The sequence below is a fragment of the Leucoraja erinacea genome, chromosome 21 (genome assembly GCF_028641065.1).
Source record: "Leucoraja erinacea ecotype New England chromosome 21, Leri_hhj_1, whole genome shotgun sequence".
NCBI classification, from domain to species: Eukaryota; Metazoa; Chordata; class Chondrichthyes; order Rajiformes; family Rajidae; genus Leucoraja; species Leucoraja erinaceus.
This window is the reverse complement of record NC_073397.1, coordinates 18,571,050-18,589,469: the sequence shown is the minus strand read 5'-3', so window position 1 is coordinate 18,589,469 and position 18,420 is coordinate 18,571,050. Positions and strand designations below refer to the sequence as shown.

The window sequence follows — 18,420 nt, the reverse complement described above, 5'->3', positions numbered from 1 at the left end:
ATAATGTGGATAAATGTGAGGTTATCCACTTTGGTGGCAAAAACAGGCCGATTAGGAAAAGGGGAGATGCAACGAGACCTGGGTGTCATGGTACACCAGTCATTGAAAGTAGGCATGCAGGTGCAGTAGGCAGTGAAGAAAGCGAATGGTATGTTAGCATTCATAGCAAAAGGATTTGAGTATAGGAGCAGGGAGGTTCTACTGCAGTTGTACAGGGTATTGGTGAGACCACACCTGGAGTATTGTGTGCAGTTTTGGTCTCCAAATCTGAGGAAAGACATTCTTGCCATAGAGGGAGTACAGAGAAGGTTCACCAGACTGATTCCTGGGATGTCAGGACTTTCATATGAAGAAAGACTAAATAGACTCGGCTTGTACTCGCTAGAATTTAGAAGATTGAGGGGGGATCTTATAGAAACTTACAAAATTCTTAAGGGGTTGGACAGGCTAGATGCAGGAAGATTGTTCCCGATGTTGGGGAAGTCCAGGACAAGGGGTTACAGTTCAAGGATAGAGGGGAAATCCTTTAGGTCTGAGATGAGAAAAACATTTTTTCACACAGAGAGTGGTGAATCTCTGGAACTCTTTGCCACAGAAGGTAGCTGTGGCCAGTTCATTGGTTATATTTAAGAGGGAGTTAGATGAGGTCCTTGTGGCTAAAGGGATCAGGGGGTATGGAGAGAAGGCAGGTACAGGATACTGAGTTGGATGATCAGCCATGATCATATTGAATGGCGGTGCAGGCTCGAAGGGCCGAATGGCCTACTCCTGCACCTATTTTCCGTTTCTATGAATGGCTGAGCTGGCGAGGGGCCGAATGGCCTACTCCTGCACCTATGTTCTATGTATTTATGTATCAGCAATGTTATCAGCTTCATTTGAATCCTTTAAATCCTCTTGCACTTCCCGGGGTATCTCAGATTTCCTATTGAATAATTTTTTATCACTTACATTATTGGCTGTGGCTTTTATTTATGTCCACAAAAATGAACCACGAGTACAGGTTATTTTAGGCACACTATACATCATACACTTCCCTAAAGAGGTCTGAAGAATGAAGAAGGGTCCCAACCCTGTATGAATTGGGCAAACTGTTATCATTTCAACATTTAAAATTAAAATTTAAACTGAAGGATAATCAATATTTTAAATAAATACAGATATGTGACTTTATGAAGAAATATACACATAGATTTCAAACTATATTTTTAGACCCTTTAGAAGAAGCAATGAATATTAAGGCTGATTCACAAAAACTAATATCATACTTTTATAATAATATATTAAATAGAGAATTACCCTCAACAGAAGCACTAAGAGAAGATTGGGAACATGAGCTAATGATAAAGATCTCGAAGGATAGATGGGAAAAGTATCTGATGAACACACATAATTGTTCTATTAATGCAAGACATAATTTAATTCAATTCAAATTATTACATAGACTATATTATTCAAAAGCAAAGTTGAATAAATTTTATCCAAACATTTCTCCCAGATGCGATAAATGTTTGTTTCAAAACGCTAATATAACACATTAATTTGTAGGATGTACAAAGTTGAATAAATTTTGGAGCGATATATTTGATATATTTACAAAGCTTTTCAAGTCAAGAATAGAACCTAAAACGGAATGGATTATATTTGGAATAATAGTAGAAGATATCAATTTAAATAAAGACCAAAATATTTTTTTAAATTATGGGTTAATAATTGGAAAGAAATTGATACTTAAATTCTGGAAAAATACAACCACACCAACTGTTAAAATGTGGATTAGGAATATGATGGACATAGCATGCCTTGAAGAAATGAGACTCCGACTAATAGATAAATATGACCAATTCTTAAGGAGTTGGTCCCCTTTCATCGACTTTTTGGAATCATGTGATGCAGCGGTACCGTAAAGATTGCTGATTTTAGTTCATGCCGTGGATAGATCTACACCTCCGAATAAAGATTCGAAAATTTCTCTTTTAAGGGGCCTTCTCTCCTATTTCTACTTTCCACTTTTTCTTTTTTTTATATACACACTTCACTTACTTCCTTCTCAAAACATAAAACTAGAGGTTGTACATAGAATGGATTACGGTATGACACAGTTGGCACCTAAAATTAGGTTCCACTGTACTGTTTTGTACTGTATTAACTTCTAATAAAATAAACAAAAAAAAACAAAAAAAAAAACAAAAAAAAAAAAAAAGAAGGGTCCCAACCCAAAAGGTCACCTATCCATGTTCTCCAGGGATGCTGCCTGGCCTGCTGCATTACTACAGCATTTTATGGGGTTTTTTAAAAACTCTTTCTCATTGTAAGGTTCACTACACTCTGGCAACCAAGTGCCTCAATTCGCAGTACCCATGAACTCCTCGACTAAATTCAGTACAGCAATCTTCTTTTCTGAACTAATCATCCTGTGGCTTGCCGAGATGACATTGGTAAGTAGTGCTGAAACAGAATAAGCTTTGTGGCACTGCTCCATGCTTACCAGAAACTCAGATATATGTCATTATGACCCACACATCTATCTCCTTACACAATACAATTTCAGCCCTAAACATTATTTAATCAGTCCAGAAGTGTACCTATGAATAGGATAAAATCATGAAAATAAAAACAGTTGATTCTTACATAAACTGTGCATGGCAATAGCTGGTGAAGTTCTGCAGTAAGTCCACTCCTTTTTTCGTCTTTATCTCATTCACTTTTATCAGATACTAAAGATAAACCAAAACAAAAACAATGCATAAATTATACTTCCTTTACTCCCTTCAAGAAATCGATTACTTTGTGAGTGGCTGTGTTTTAAGGTTCTTAAAAGCCAGTTGTTTCAGAGGAAGACAACAAATACTATTGCACATGTGCTACAAATTCAGCTGATGTTGCAGGTCGAATAGCACTATTGATTTTGGGGAAAAGTATCTGCCCGACATTTTCACCATGTTAACGTAACTAAGAAGCCCAAATACATTGAAGCACATCTATATTGTATCTGTTTATTGTAATATGCCACAAAAAATTATTGTTGCTGACAGTAAAAATGTCAGGTATTCTTTGGCAGCAATGTTGTTAGAAAATTTGATTAAAATCAACAATTTGATATAATTGTTTATAGAAATAAAAATGACGTGTTGACAAAGAGAAAGGTAGCCAACTTAGCATTATTTGGCACCACCGCTGAACCATTATATCTTCAAGCAGGAAAGTAAACCTGGCAGTGAAAAACTGCATTTGTCACAGAAAGATTCCTGGAAAATTTCAATAACAATCAACAGTGAAGGAAAATTAGTCATCAGTGGACGACTGAGCTAGTGGAAAAATAAAAATTATTAACAAGGGTAGAAGAGAAGACTCCAGCTTTTGTACAAAGCATGTGGAAACAGAAATGATCTTCCAAAAATCTGATGAGATTGTCAAGAATAAAAAACAATTAAGATGATCTTGTAAAATGTTTGTTATTACACGAAGATTCAAAAGGTATAATGACATCCTTTCAGTCGCATTAATTTCTTCTGTCTACAGATAATTGTGGACTTTCTGGCTGAGCTCAAGACAGAATTTTCAACCAGCTCTGAAAATATCTGCACTACCCACACCCAACAAGACACAAACAATGATTAGATTTCCTGTACACAAGCACACCAGTGGCACAGAATAATTGGCTTTTCTCGCTGAGCAAGGTGAATTGCAAATTGCTGGAACTGAATACCAAAGTGAGAAAATACTAGTGTGGATACTACTGGCAAGCCTTAAAGGCAAGCTGACGTATCAACACAATACGTCAGCATTTTCTAGAATGGGAGATTTCACAATGTGTCTACTGAGCTGAATTATTTTTTCCTCTCCAGGCTGAAATATTATTGCACCACAATAATAGGAGGACCATTATCCTGGCGGACAGGTTTTCAAGTGTACTGGGAAGGTTTATGTATAATTAGCAGGAGGACAGGATCAGCCAGGAGGCTTGTGACTAATGGGGTGTCTCAAGGATTGGTTTTGGGCTATTTGGTGTTTGTCAATCACATCAATAAGTAGGAAAGAATTGCAAATGCTGGTTGAAATTGAAGGTAAAGCCAAAATGCTCAAGTAACTCAGCAGGTCCGACAGCATCTCTGGAGAGAAGGAATGGGTGACGTTTCGGGTTGAGACCCTTCTTCAGGCGTGATTTATCAATGATTTGGATGAGAATGTAATAGGTATGATTACTATCTTTGCAGATGACAAACCTAAAATAGACAGTAAAGATAGTTATCAAGAATTACAATAGGAACTTGATCAGCTCGGCAAGTGGGCCAAGGAGTGGCAAATATAGATAGATTCAGCAAAATTTGAGATGTTGCATTTTGGGAGGTAAAATCCTTACAGTGAACAGTAGGGCCCTGGGGAATGTCTTAGTTGAGGATTCCAGGAGTACGTACATAATTCCCAGAAAATGGTGTTATAGGTAGACAGAGTGGTGAAGAATGCCTCTGCCTGCCCATCATATGTCAGGGAAGTGAATATAGAAGTTGGGGTGTTATGTTACAGTTATACATGAAACTGGTGCAGCTGCACTTGTTGTACCGCGTTCAGTATTGGTCACTCTGCTACAGGAAAGATGCCATTAAGTTGGCAAGAGTGCGGAGAGGATTTGCAAGGATGCTGCTATGACTCGAGGGCCTAAACTACAGGGAGAGGTTGGCTGTAGTCTAGGACTTCATCCCTTGGAGCGCAGGAGGTGAGAGATGATTGTGTGGAGGTGTATAAAATCATGGTGGGAATGGATGGAGCAAATACACAGAGTCTTTTCCCAGAGCAAGGGAATCAAGAGCGAGAGGACATAGGTTTATGGTGAGAGGGGAAATAATTACCAGGAACCTGAGAGTTTTCCCTCACAGAAGGTGGTGGGTATATGGACAGAGCTTCCAGATGAATTTGCTGAGGCAGATACAATAACAATATTGGTAATATATTTGGACAGGTACATAGATAGGAACTATTTGGAGGGATGTAGGCCAGGCATTGGTAGGTGGGATTTGCTTGGATGGGGCATCTTGGTCGGAATGGACGAATTGGGCAGAGCTGTTGTTTCCGTGTTGTATGAAATATTATTCCATTTATAAACTGCTAATGGTATGGCTCGCATCAGCGATTTTGGTGAACCACCACACTAACACTATCTCCTTTAGCAATTAAATTTGAGAGCAGAGATATGATGAGCACATAGTGAATTGGAATTACTAGATACAAAATGGTAAATAAAAAGTGAATAAATAGAAGGGAAAGACATAAAAATGACAAAATCTCAAGGAACAATTCACTACCTGCAGGAGTGAGACTCCTCAATTCCAGTTGGTTCTTTTCATGGTTTCCAAATATGTGTGGCATTGCAGGAACACAGATCTTGTTATTAAAAGGTTAATATGTCATTACATACAAATCCTAACTTTCTGCAGCGTCAAATTCATATTTATCAGCAACTGTTTGAAAATCATATGAAGTCTGTAAGATTAGCTTTTGTGAGCTGAACATTGAACATCAAAATAGTCTGACATTTTTTGATGGTGCCACAAACTACTGCTGTATTAAAATATGTGATTGCCCCCAAAACTATTACGATTTAACCAATTTTGGAGCCATTATTCATGCAGCAAAACTGTTATAAAGATTATGAATAAAAGAGTGGAAAAAAAAAATCAAGAAATACCTTTTACATTGAAAAGTGGTTCTCGTTGATATCTTGTATTATGTCATTGTGGATAATTGAAATAATATTGTATAATCAAGGAACTGCAGATGCTGGTTGTCATTGCTGGTTTACAAAGGAACACACAAAGTGCTGTCGTAACTCAGCATCCCTGAAGAACACTCAGGTTCTGAGTTGGGACCCTTTTTCAATCTGAAGAAGACTCCTGACCCAGGAACGTCACCTATCCATGTTCTCCTGAGATGCTGTCTGACCCGCTGAGTTATTCCAGCACTTTGTGTCTTCTTAAATAATATTGTGTTGGGCAAAACTAATCCACAGTGATTATTAATTATTTTGAATGAACAGGTGACACATTTGAAAGATAATTTATCAGGAAAAATTCCATAAATATCTAGATGATATTGAACAGGCTGCAATTCAGGAAAAATGGCAGAATCTCCTGGAAATCAATTACATAGATATATGATGACTGAAGTCAGCCTTGTAAATGATTTCTCACTTGATCATTGCATTAAGCCAAACACAACAAGTAGCGGGGGGCTTTCTGTTTCAATGTCACCTTCTCTGAACCGTAAAATAGCTGCATCAGAAATTCTCACCAACCTCACACATCTGTAGCTGAAACATCCTCCGTTCTTTTTCCATTTCCTCTGCTATTTCACCTCCGGTTACCTCAATTCGAACCATTCCGTACTGCTTTGCAAGTTCTCTTTTCTCTTTTTCAATTTTGGTACTGTCAAACAAAGAGAATGCATTCAAGTGACAAACTTATCTTATTTTAAAAGGTTACTCACAGGTGATGCAAGTATGTACGCCATGAGTGCTTAACCATCCTGGTGGTTGGGATCATGGGTTTAGAAGGTGCCCACAGTCTTGGTGAATAATTTCAGTAGTTTTGCAGTCGGCACATATTGCATCTGCTGTGTGATGATGAAGGGAATTAGGTTGATGTTTGGGTTGTTTAATGGGGTGCCAATTCTTTTAATGCCTAGGTCTTGCTGCATGCTGACACGGGCTGCTTCATTTGGTCAGGAATTGTGACCATTTGAACAATGTGGAAAGTTTGGTCTGAACACTATCAATCATCAATGAATATTCTCAGTTTTCACCTTATGATAGATAGTCATTGATTCTTGCCCACTGAAGATGATTGGGGTCAAGACACTGTCCTGAGGAACTCCTGCAGCAATAGTCTGCAATCAAGAAGAATGACAACATCCCTATAAAGCATAACTCCAAGTACTTAGATGGTTTTGTATTCCATTGACTTCCGTTTGATAACACACTTGGTCAAATTTTGCCCGTTTCTGAAGAAGGGCCCCAACACAATCTTTGTCTGTCTATTCCCTTCACAGATGCTGCCTGACCCGTTGACTTTCTCCAGCACTTCGTGTTTAGCTCAAGTTTCCAGCATCTGCAATTCCTTGTATGTGTCTGTAAGGATAAGGAGGTCGTTGATGAGAAAGTGTCCAGTATGGATAAACCTTCCACCATTTACTGATGATCGAGACTAGACCAATTAGCCAGAGACAAGTAATTGCCTACTTTGTGAGCTTCGTGAGATTGCACCTGGGCTACTGCTTTCAATTTTGTGACTGGAAATTCTTTTGTCTTTTCTTTCCAGTGCTACAAGTTTGAAAATAGATATTCATAAAGTACAACATGATTACTTTATTTTCCAAATAGAACCTAGGTATTGTAGAAACTCAATCAGGCACTTCCTGTAATGAATTAAACTTGTCCACATAAGCATTTTTGTGTTGGGTGGAGACATAATAATTTTGTTGCAAATGCAATGGTATTACCCGGAGAAATTAAGTGTAGCTGACCCAAATTTTGCTGGGCACTCACAACTCAAACAAATGTTCATCATATTGTTTGCCATGCAGCTGTGTAAATTAAATGGGATCTTCCCAAGCAGAGATGAGAAGCCCAGGAATGAGGATCCTGCCAGTTTAGGTCTTCTTTAAATAATGTAATTAATAGATCTCCTTTAGAACACTACACCACCAACTCAAAAGCTCACAACCCTTTCCCTTACAACCAATCTGCTGAATCTTGCTAGATCAATGGATATTTTTAAGGCCGAGATTGACAGATTCTTGATTAGTTAAGGTGTCAGGGGTTATGAGAGAAAGTAGGAAAATGGGGTCGAGAGGGAAAGATATATCAGCCACGATTGAATGGTGGAGTAGACTCGATGGGCCGAATGGCATAATTCTGCTCCTATAACTAAAGAACAAGAACTTATGAATCTCCAACCTACCCCTACCCATTCCACCTGCCGCCCCTTGTCAGACGTTCTCCTATCCCCAGCTCCATTGACTTGATCTGCATGCCCAACATCCCAACCATTGCCTCACCCCCCACACCCCCCTGCCGCCAGCCCCCAACCTCACCAATCCTCAACAGCTGACTTTGCCCCTCTACCCACCACCTGACGTGTGACACTCCTCCACAATTCCTGATACTCAAGCAAGTCTCCCTTCTGAACTTCCCCATCCCTGTAACTTGATCTGGAACTTTTCTGATTTTCTTTGCAATGACACAATCAAAGACCTTTGTACACCATTAGTTTCAACCTGCAGTCTTTGGTGGTCCAAGTGACGCGTTACAGCAACGCCTGGGTTGCCCTCAAACTAAGTGTTCGCCTGCCACGGACCAACTTTTTGTAACACAACTAAACAAGCACCTTTCAATTTTAAATCATATTTTCCTGATTTCAATCTTATAACAGTAATAAACAATGTCTGGTGCACTCCTCAATATCTCTACACTATCCAATCTAAAATGCATAACTCAGAAATCCTGCCAATAACATAATTGGTCAGATTTATGAATATGGATTAATCATGCTTTCAGATTGGAAAGTCTTGACACAAACATAAACCAAAGTCTTGTTCATTCATAATAAACATAAAGACTTCCTTAAAACATTTCAGTTAATCTTTATTGCTCGTTGGTTTCTGTATCAACTTCCAGCAGAATCCTTCAAAATAAAACTTAAAGCAAAGTTTATCTAAATTTCATTATTGTTTAGTTAGTTAACAATTTTATTTTAAGGAAGTGATCTCAAGTTATGATGGTAGATTCATTAACAACTTCAAAAAGGTAACTGGATATTTAATTGCAAAACCAAAATTTACCCAGCAACATAAATGAAAGGGAGAGAGATTAATTGGATAGCTCTAATATTCAGTGGACAGAATAGATCATAATGCTTTGTTCTGTGCTGTGAGATTCTGTGATCTTTGCTAATAACTATCAAAAGCGAAAAGGAAGAAAAAAAGAAAATACATGACATGTTAAAACGATCTTTTTTAACTCACAATTTGCCTTCATAATCTTTCCAAGCTTTGTCAAAAGGTTTCTTTATATCCTGCAACAAAATATAAAAAGTAAATTGAATCAGTAAATATGTTGTCTGTTATGCAGATTAATGGTATGATTGGAATTATAATATCTGACGTGTTTTTCACGTTTCATGTTTAGACATTAGACTTTACAGATACAGCACGGAAACAGGCCCACCGAGTCTGCACCAACCAGCGATCACCCCATATACGAACACTACCCAACACACAAGGGACATTTAACAATTTTTTGGGAAATAATTTATTGGTAAATTTTGGTAAACAAAGCCAATTAACCTACAAACCTGTATGTCTTTGGAAGTGTGGGAGGAAACTGGAGCACCAGGAGACAACCCATGCGGTCGCTGGGAGAACGTATAATCCCGTACAGACAACACCCGTAGTCATGATAGGGTCTTTGGCACTGTAAGGGAGCAGCTCTACCACTACGCTTCCCCAGTTGCAAGTTCAAATGCTAAGAAGCCCGAGTATGATGAGGCGTACGTTGCACATTCCCTTTTGACCAACACATTGTGTGACCCAACTATGCCTGCAACTGCTTTATAAATTAAAACTACAGATGATGGAAATTTGAAATAAAATACTGAAAACATTCAACAGATCAAGTAGCATCTATGGAAAGAGAAACATTTAATGGGTCTAGTTGACGATTCTTCGACGTTCCAATGTCGCCTAACCTGCTGACTGCTTCCTGCATTCCTGCTGCTAATATTGCTTTCTTAAGTAAGTTTTATTTATGTAGCACGTTTTAAGTCAACTCGCATTGACACCAAAGTGCTTTACATAAAATAGATAATAAGTTTCCATACAAACCATAGAAAAAGGTTAAAAAATTTTTTTTTTTAAATGGACACAATACATTATAGAGTTCAACACAAACGTCCCCCCACAGCAGAATCAAAAATTTCCACTGTGGGGAAAGGCACCAGAAAGTTAAGTCCTCTTCCTCTGTGAAACACCCGAGGTACCATTTGTGGCCTTGCAGCCAGTCTGATAATTTTCAGGGCCCTCTTGTCGTGAAGATGGAACTCCGGCGTCGGGTGAAACATTCCTCAGCGGCTTGGAAAGTTATGGGAATTATGCAAAAATATAAAGCTACACGTAGAATGCACTCCAAATTCTATGAAGAAATTCTAAAGAAAACAAAATTAACTTGCCTGTTCTATCTTTACTGATCTTAATCTTGGTAGCTCTCCATGAAACAGAGTTGCAATAATTGTTTCTGTTTTACAATCAAATCTTTATCTTGTTTGTATCATATCTTTGCCAGTAATAATTCAGCTTCCACTAGGCAGAGAAATTCTTATGCCGAATACCTCAACACTTACTGCTGTGCTTGCCTTCATTTGGTGTATTCCATTTTCCTGATAATGTGTTTTTTTAATTTATCCAGTCCAACATTCATCCTGTCAAGAACTTTAAGGGTGCTCCAATCAAGAACGTACATGATTTGGGATGAGCCACCCTTCCTCAATGTCCCCAGACAAGGCTAAGTACCCAAAAGTCTTGCTCCACTTTGTTGAGATTCACTTCTGCAGATCAACCTTAATATGGTTCATATATCTGGTAACAAGAGTCTGATACAGGAGGATTGTTTAGAGCCATTTTCAGTATGGATGATAACTCTATAATATAACTTATTTCAAACAACTTCTGTCAGATCATAGTCAATACTTCCTTACCCCCTTGACTCCTTTCAGTTCTCCTCTTAGCAGGGAGTTCAGAAAAAATACAATATGGTTCGCACTCTGCAACTGAAAGAGAAAATTATGGTCAAGAAAATTATGGTGAAAGAACTGAAAGATAACATGGATCAAATAAATGAAGGAGTGATAGGGAATACATGTACAGCAACTGTAAAATTAGGACATGTAAATATAATGACAATTATGTTTTCTATAAAGACAACAAGGTTATGGAGGTAAGTAAAAAAGGGAGGGCCAGCTTTAATTTTCAGCTTGCAATAATTTGAAAAATGTATATCACCTGAATGGGAGATTCAGTGAGGAGCACTGTTCCACAGTCATGTTCAGTAGACAATGCTGTAAGAATGCTCATTTGGATGTCAGGTTAGGACAAGAATGGGCATGGTTATGCCTGTTGCAGTATAATTGTCTGCCAGTACTCTCCTAAACCTCATAAAGATTTACTGCTTTTTGCTTCTTAGAATTGTAACAAGAAACTGGTGCCTTTTAAACAATTGGAGAGAGAAGTTTCAGAAAAGATGAATCGTGAAAAGTGAGCTATGCCATATTATTTGTAATACAGTGTGTGTTTCATTTAAATCAATGAAGCTGCCAGATTTTTGTTAGGTAAAGTTATCAAAGGACATGAAGCATAACCATGTAAAAAGAAACAGGTTAGTCATGCTGTAACTGAACAAGGCAGGGACACTGAATCCAGTTTCTACTTTTGACATAAACTAGATTATTTAAATACTTTGCTAATGAGTCCTGGTATAAAGTTCATTTATGATATACTGATCTATGGCAAACTTTCTTAAATGAGTTCCACAGGGGAATTACTTGAAGAGTTAGATATTTTCTTGACATTGTTCTGGCTTGTCTTTCGCAAACTGGAATTAAAAGCAAGTTGTGTCATGTTTTGGAACACTTTAAAAATATTGGTGTTATCAAAATAACTGGTAGAATACTGAAATTCTCTTCATCATCGAAATGGACACATCTTGCACTAGGATGTTTTCATCTAGCATCCTCATTTGAACTAATAATTCCCAAATATCCTTTTGTAATATTTAGCTCATTGAATTTTAAACATTTGGATAAAGTAACACTTGAGAAACTAGGTCAGAATAAAAACTTTTACTATAACTAGAATGTGCAAATTAACTGTTACACATCAATGCATGTGTCAGATTGAATTTCTATATTAATTCTTTTGATATTGCCATTTACTGTCCACCCTTAATCACCTTGAACTGAGGAGGCAGTTGACAGTTACAATGGTGGTGGCTCTGGAACAATAACGGCAACATTGAGCAATGATAGTATATATCCTTTCCTGTTGGACATTAGATAATATATGGCCTTTTAACAACTATACAACAATTTTAACATCGTTGCTTAGAATTTTATTTAAATGTAAGGTATTTAATTATTTTAATTTCAATTCCCCAGCTTGGTTTGAAATTTGTAAGATGATCCAGTAACTTATTCACTGTGATATCACAATGTTATTCATCGATAGCTAACTAGGTTGTGCCTAAGCAAAGAATCATAATAACCTTTGTTTGACTAACAATAGTGCAATTATTGTTTATGTATCACAGGGCATACAACTTTTTGTACTCTACAAAACCTTTTGCAGAGCAAAAATAATACAATAGATAGCTTTAAGGTGTGACATCATCTTAAGCTGAATAGATGAACTTCCGTTCTAGAAAAATGAAGCCACAAACGCTCTTCTCCATTTCCCCCACATTCCAATCTATCCCCCTGCTGTTTGTTCTCACTTTAATTACGTTTCCCTGCCCTCACAAACCGAAAGGCTAATTGCCATTAACCTCGTTCCATCAAATATTATTTTATTATATCAACATTTGATTTAAAACCTAACTTTAAGGGCGAGTTTACATGAGCTGGGATATTTTGATATTTGGGGTACATAAAAACTTTTGCTGTGCTTGAATTCTAGGTTCACAATGAAAATGGATATAAGTATTCAGTAAAACCTAAAGGCCTTCGACTTTTACTGTGTAAAAGAACAGCATGTTTCCCAATGGACATGCATTACAGCAGAACTACATGTATTCCCCAAAACTTGCAACTATCCAAAGGTGAACTAAGTCTTATTTTTGGGTTACGATATTTCTTGCAGTGCTGTCACTGTGCAAAATAGATATATAGGCTATCTCTGATGACAACAGCAGGTCGGTATTATTGATCAGAAGACCAAACCATTTCAATTTAGAATTCTAAACCATTTTAATTTAGAATTTTAACTTTAGCTTTATCTATAAATGTATCTAAACTTTTTGGCTCTCTGTTTCATTTTAGTTTCCATTAAAGATAAATTCGAATACAAGTAGGTATTTTGGAGTCACTATATATTTTGAACCACAGATTCACAAGTAGCTTACACAGCATATCAGTCAAGTAGATAGTCACGGCTCACTCTCTAACCATTCCACACCATATTCAAGTTCGGTAGACACCAGCTGTCATCAGGCAACTGAACCTTTCTATCATCATTCCTCCCATTTACTTCATTAGAGACCCTCGGACTATCTTCAGTCGGACCTTACTGGAATTTATGTTGAATTGAATGTTAATCCCTTTATCCTGTATCTGTACATTGTGGACTGCTTAATTGTAATAATGTATAGTCTTTCCGCTGATTGGGTAGCATACACCATAAAAGCTATTCACTGTAGCCTGGTACACGTGACAGTACACAATTTTTAGTTAATTTTAGTTGTTGGTTTTTTCTTAAATGTTTGTGATTTATTCAATTTTTCTAAATTGTTTCCTTTTATTCATACCTTATATTTAAACAACTAAAACCAATTGAACAAAGCTGGACACGAGTGTCAACCCGACTTACAGAATAATGTTTACCAGTGTTTTGCAAATACAAGTAAACTGCAAATATTTAACAAAATATATAGGAAGGAACTGCAGATGCTGGTTTGAACCAAAGAAAAAGACACAAAGTGCTGGAGTAACTCAGCGGGACTGGCAGCATCTGTGAAGAGAAGGAATGGGTGGCATTTCGGGACTAGAGTCTGAAGAAGGGTCTCGACCCATTCTTTCTCTCCAGAGATGCTGCCTGTCCCGCAGAATTACTCCAGAGGTTTGTGTCTATCTTCAAACAAAATACATACTTTGTTTAGAAACATACAAAACATTTAGAAGGTGCTGTCAAAACAATTTCTGTAAATCTTATGCACAATTATGTGGTGTGTGTTCTGTTCTAAACATTCCAAGCAAGGCACAAGTTTGGTGCTATATCACTAAACTTTTGAAACAAACATTCAAGAAATGTCAAAAAAAGAAAAATATCCTCTAAATCCTTAATTCTTCAGAGTTAATTTTTGCACATCGACTGCGGGCCTTACCAGGTTTCTCATTGGTGTCAGCAGCTCTCTAGAGTATTCCGCAAATTTACTGAAAGCTTCAGCCAGTACTAGCTCTTCATTACTTTGGAAATTAGCTACAAGTTTTTCCAGTTCATTTATGAATGTTTCCTGTAGGGATATGTCTTCTGCAAATGTAAATAGAAACAGAAGTTATTTTCTGGAAATGGATATATTCCCATATATAGCTTAATGTTACTAATGTTTCTTTGACTCTACTGCATTTATTTTCATGGATGTAAAAAGAAACTGATTCATCTTCTCACATCTCAAAGCATTACTTTTTGGCAATTGAGCTCTGACCAACCTGTAATGGGAAAAAAGGCATGATCTACATTTACCAGAAAAAAATCACAAGAGACATCCATCAGTACTGCAAAACTCAGAACAATATTCCTTTCTCTAGTTGAGGCGGGGAGAAATAAAAGAATATATTAAAATAAATCACAATAATGAATAATGAATTAAAGAGCACTTTATATTTGTTAATGAAGTCCACACTGTGTCATCCATGGTGATGCTTTACTTTGTGTGTTCAGCATATGTTTGTTGTTACCATAATATAGTTCACCATTGCAGGATTTTGTAGTTTATGGCAGACATTTAATGTGATGTAAACTTCTTATAATTCATAGAAAATATGAAATCCAATTCTGTCACCTTTTAAAGCCACCAATATTTGAAGCTGCCCAACAATTTTGAGCTCTACACTTCATTACTAGGTCAATGAATTGGTTTATAATGACACAGATAATTTGAATATGTGTCACTTGCACTCAACCCTTAGAAAGCAGAATGTCATGAGAAATTGTGAAATAAATATAGAACAGCAAGGGAACAGGGCCTTCGATTCACAGTATCTGCGCTGAACGTGATGCTAAGATAAACTAATATCCTCTGCCTGCACATTACCCACATCCATCCATTCCTTGCATGTTAATGGCCCCTTAAATGCCACAATAGCATCCGTCTCCACTACCACATCTGGTAGTGCATTCCAAGTACCCACCTCACTCTGTGTAAACAAAATATGCTCTGACCATCTCCTTTCACCTTAACGTTGTGCCCTCTAGTATTTGACATTTCCACCCTGGGGAATAAAGTTTAAATGTTTACCCCTATCTATGCCTCTTATAAGTTTATAAACTTCTATCAGGTCACCCCTCAGTCTCCAACATTCCAGAGAAAACAATCCAAGTTTGCCCAACCACTTATATCTCCTCTAATCTGGGCACTATCATCTGCACCCTCTCCACATCCTTCATGAGGTGACAAAACTGCAAATAATACTACAAATGTTTTAGCAAAATTTTATAAAGCTGCAAAATGAATACCTGACGTACTCAACGCCTGACGGATACAGGCAAGCATACCATACTCCTTCTTTATCTAAAAGACATAAACAAGCATTCCTTTTCTGATGAGCTCTGATGTTATAAAATTGGTATAATGGCTGCAGACGCAATTAAAAGAAGCATGCCTTCAAAATTGAATTTCTAATACCAAACTGACAATTGTAAAGTCTAGTGATGAATCAGCGCCGTCAATTTTATTGTGGCAGTCGGGATAGCTACAAAGCTTCAGGACAAATCACAGTACAAATTTACCTTTTTAAATGCAGTAGTAATATGTTTATAAGAGTTATTATGCTGACTGTAGCTTTGATTACTTTTTTTGCACACTAACCTGACAACAGCTTTCATTAGAAACAATCAATGCGTAAAGATTACAAATGACCTGGTGTATCTTTTGCTTAATTTCTGTGCAGATACAAAAGTGGCTAAAATCTCATTCAGCTTGATGAAAAAATCAGCAGCAGCTTTCCCCTCACAACTCACTCACGTCACATGAGATTGGCTAAAACTGGCAAAAATAGGTCATTTTAATTATAGTGACTAATTCAGATTCAAATCTGGTCATTTGGATTGTTATACAATGAAGTGAAAGAATCCTACATCAATAAGCCATAATTACAATACACCCAATGCATACATTCGTCAAACATCAATCACATGGACGCCTTGGATATCAAATTCCATAATAATAAATGCATCAACAACAACGATCTGTATTTACGCAACAAGGTCCTTCAAAGGGTAGTTAGTTTAAATGTCTTGCAGCTGAAATGCTTAAGTACTTAAAGGTAGGGCTGTTCAAGAGGTTAGAACTGATGGAGCACAAATATCTTGGAAGTTTTGGTTCAATGGTACTTTATTGCCACGCATATCTCAGTAGTGACATTTCTTTTTTTGCATACCTTTGCATAGTCTCACCCCAGTCACTCCCTCTTCTCCGCTCTCCCATCAGGCAAGAGGTACAGAAGTGTAAAAACGCACACCTCCAGATTCAGGGACAGTTTCTTCCCAGCTGTCGTCGGGCAACTGAACTATTCTATCAACAACAACCATTCTATCAACAACTGGAGACCTGAGCTACCATCTACCTCATTGGAGTCCCTCTGACTATCTTTAATCTGGCTTTTGAGGACTTTATCTTGCACTAAACATTATTCCCTTTAACCTGTATCTGCACACTGTGGACATAATGGACACTGTGGATTGTAATAATGTCTAGTCTTTTTGCTGACTGGATAGCATGCAACAAAAAGCTTATCACTGTACCTCGGAACACATGACAATAAATCAAACTAAACGAGGGGTTATTTAGAAAATTAGTAGTGAAGGTGCACAAATATCTTGGAAATTGCAGGTCCTGTAAATAAACATAGAAAATAATGGAAGCACTCAGCAGAAACGTCAAAGTGTTTTATTGTCATATGTCCCAGAAAGAACAATGAAATTCTTACTTGCAGCAGCACACAGAATATCTAAACATAATACACTGTAGAAAATAGAATAAATGAGAAAACCCACCCCCAAAAAACACCCATATAAACATATATAAATATACACACACAAAAACAAACAAACATTAATAATGTAATAATAACAATAATAGTCTATGTAGTTCTGAGCTTATTTGGAGGTTGTAGTGTTTATTAGCCTAAGGAGGGTAGTAGGCTGTAGAGATGAAGCTGTTCCTGAACGTTATCCTTCATCAGAACTGGAAAAATTAGAAAGCAAATATGTTTTAAGTTGCAGAATTTAAAGGGAAAGTTTGTGACCAAAAACGAAAAAAATAAAGTTTGTAAATCAGATACAAGCACTACTCCAGAGAGAAAAGAAAATAATTTGAAATTGTCAAATTCAATATTAAGTACCAATGTACTCAGACACAGGTGCTGATTGCTGATCCATGAGCATATATTGGGCCAAATGGGTGAGACGCACAAAGCAAAAATGGGTGCTCAAGGATGCTCTTGCAGAATGAATTGAAGTATTCTGAAAAGCAATTATCCCCTCATCTTTTGCTTCTCTTCAATGCAGAGATGAATGCATTGCGAGGACCAAATACAATGCATGAGATTGGAAGAAGAGCAAGTGAACTACTAAAGATTTTCGGTCCTTACATACTGCAAGGCCATGTATTGAGCCTCCAGAAGTTGCATGGAAAACTGCCATGAGAAGGAGAATAGATGGTGGAGATGGAGGAGAGGACCAAATAATTATTAAGGGAATGGTCCTTTCAAAATGCAGAGTGTCTGATAGTGAAAATTCATTGGAGTTGTCAGAAACTATTGAGGGTAATCCAATGACTGTGTAGATCGGTGAGACAGATGACACAAGGTGATACCTTTGTCCTGGCTAGGAGGAGATGTACTGGAGTAGTAAGACTCATAATGTGAGCAGATATGATGAAGATAAAGAAACTGGGAGAATGGAATGTACCGGAAGCAGAGTAATAATTGAGATAACTATGGGAGTTGGTGAATTTATAATGGGATATTGGCTAACCTATTATCTGAAATGGAGATAGAGATGTAAAGAAAGGGAGGCGTCTCAATTTTACCATATGAATACTACAAGGGGGACATATTGGCAAGGGGGGCAAATTGGAATATGTGTGTTCTGTACGACAAGAAGACAGATGAGGCAGAAAAAGCCTGAAAAGCACTTTAGCAAGGACTCTTCCTCATATCAAACAATCCAGAAAGGCAATTTGCACCTTTTAATTATGGAAAGTGAGTTGGTGAGAACGGATTTGAGTCAAAAAGTTGTTTAATGTACACAAAGGTTCAACCAGTAAAGGAATAGGGTGATGGAAGAGAACAGATTGTCTTCCATTCAAGCATGAGTGATGGGTCCTCATAACATCTTGGTGGCCATACACAAGAATCAGAAGTCCATAGTGAAGAAGAGCTG

At 37.3% G+C, this 18,420-nt stretch overlaps 1 protein-coding gene across 2 annotated transcripts in view; it reads right to left on the bottom strand.

Annotated features, from left to right (window-relative positions):
- The window catches only part of unm_sa1614 (un-named sa1614), an 89,689-nt gene that overhangs the window by 46,315 nt on the left and 24,954 nt on the right, over nt 1-18,420 (bottom strand). For both annotated transcript variants that reach the window (XM_055652284.1, XM_055652283.1), the window contains exons 3-7: nt 14,141-14,286; nt 10,746-10,817; nt 9,019-9,068; nt 6,293-6,422; nt 2,632-2,717 (exon numbers count right to left, since the gene is read on the bottom strand). In XM_055652284.1, coding sequence (XP_055508259.1) covers nt 2,632-2,717; nt 6,293-6,422; nt 9,019-9,068; nt 10,746-10,817; nt 14,141-14,286 — 484 coding nt within the window. The remainder of the gene's footprint in view (nt 1-2,631; nt 2,718-6,292; nt 6,423-9,018; nt 9,069-10,745; nt 10,818-14,140; nt 14,287-18,420) is intronic.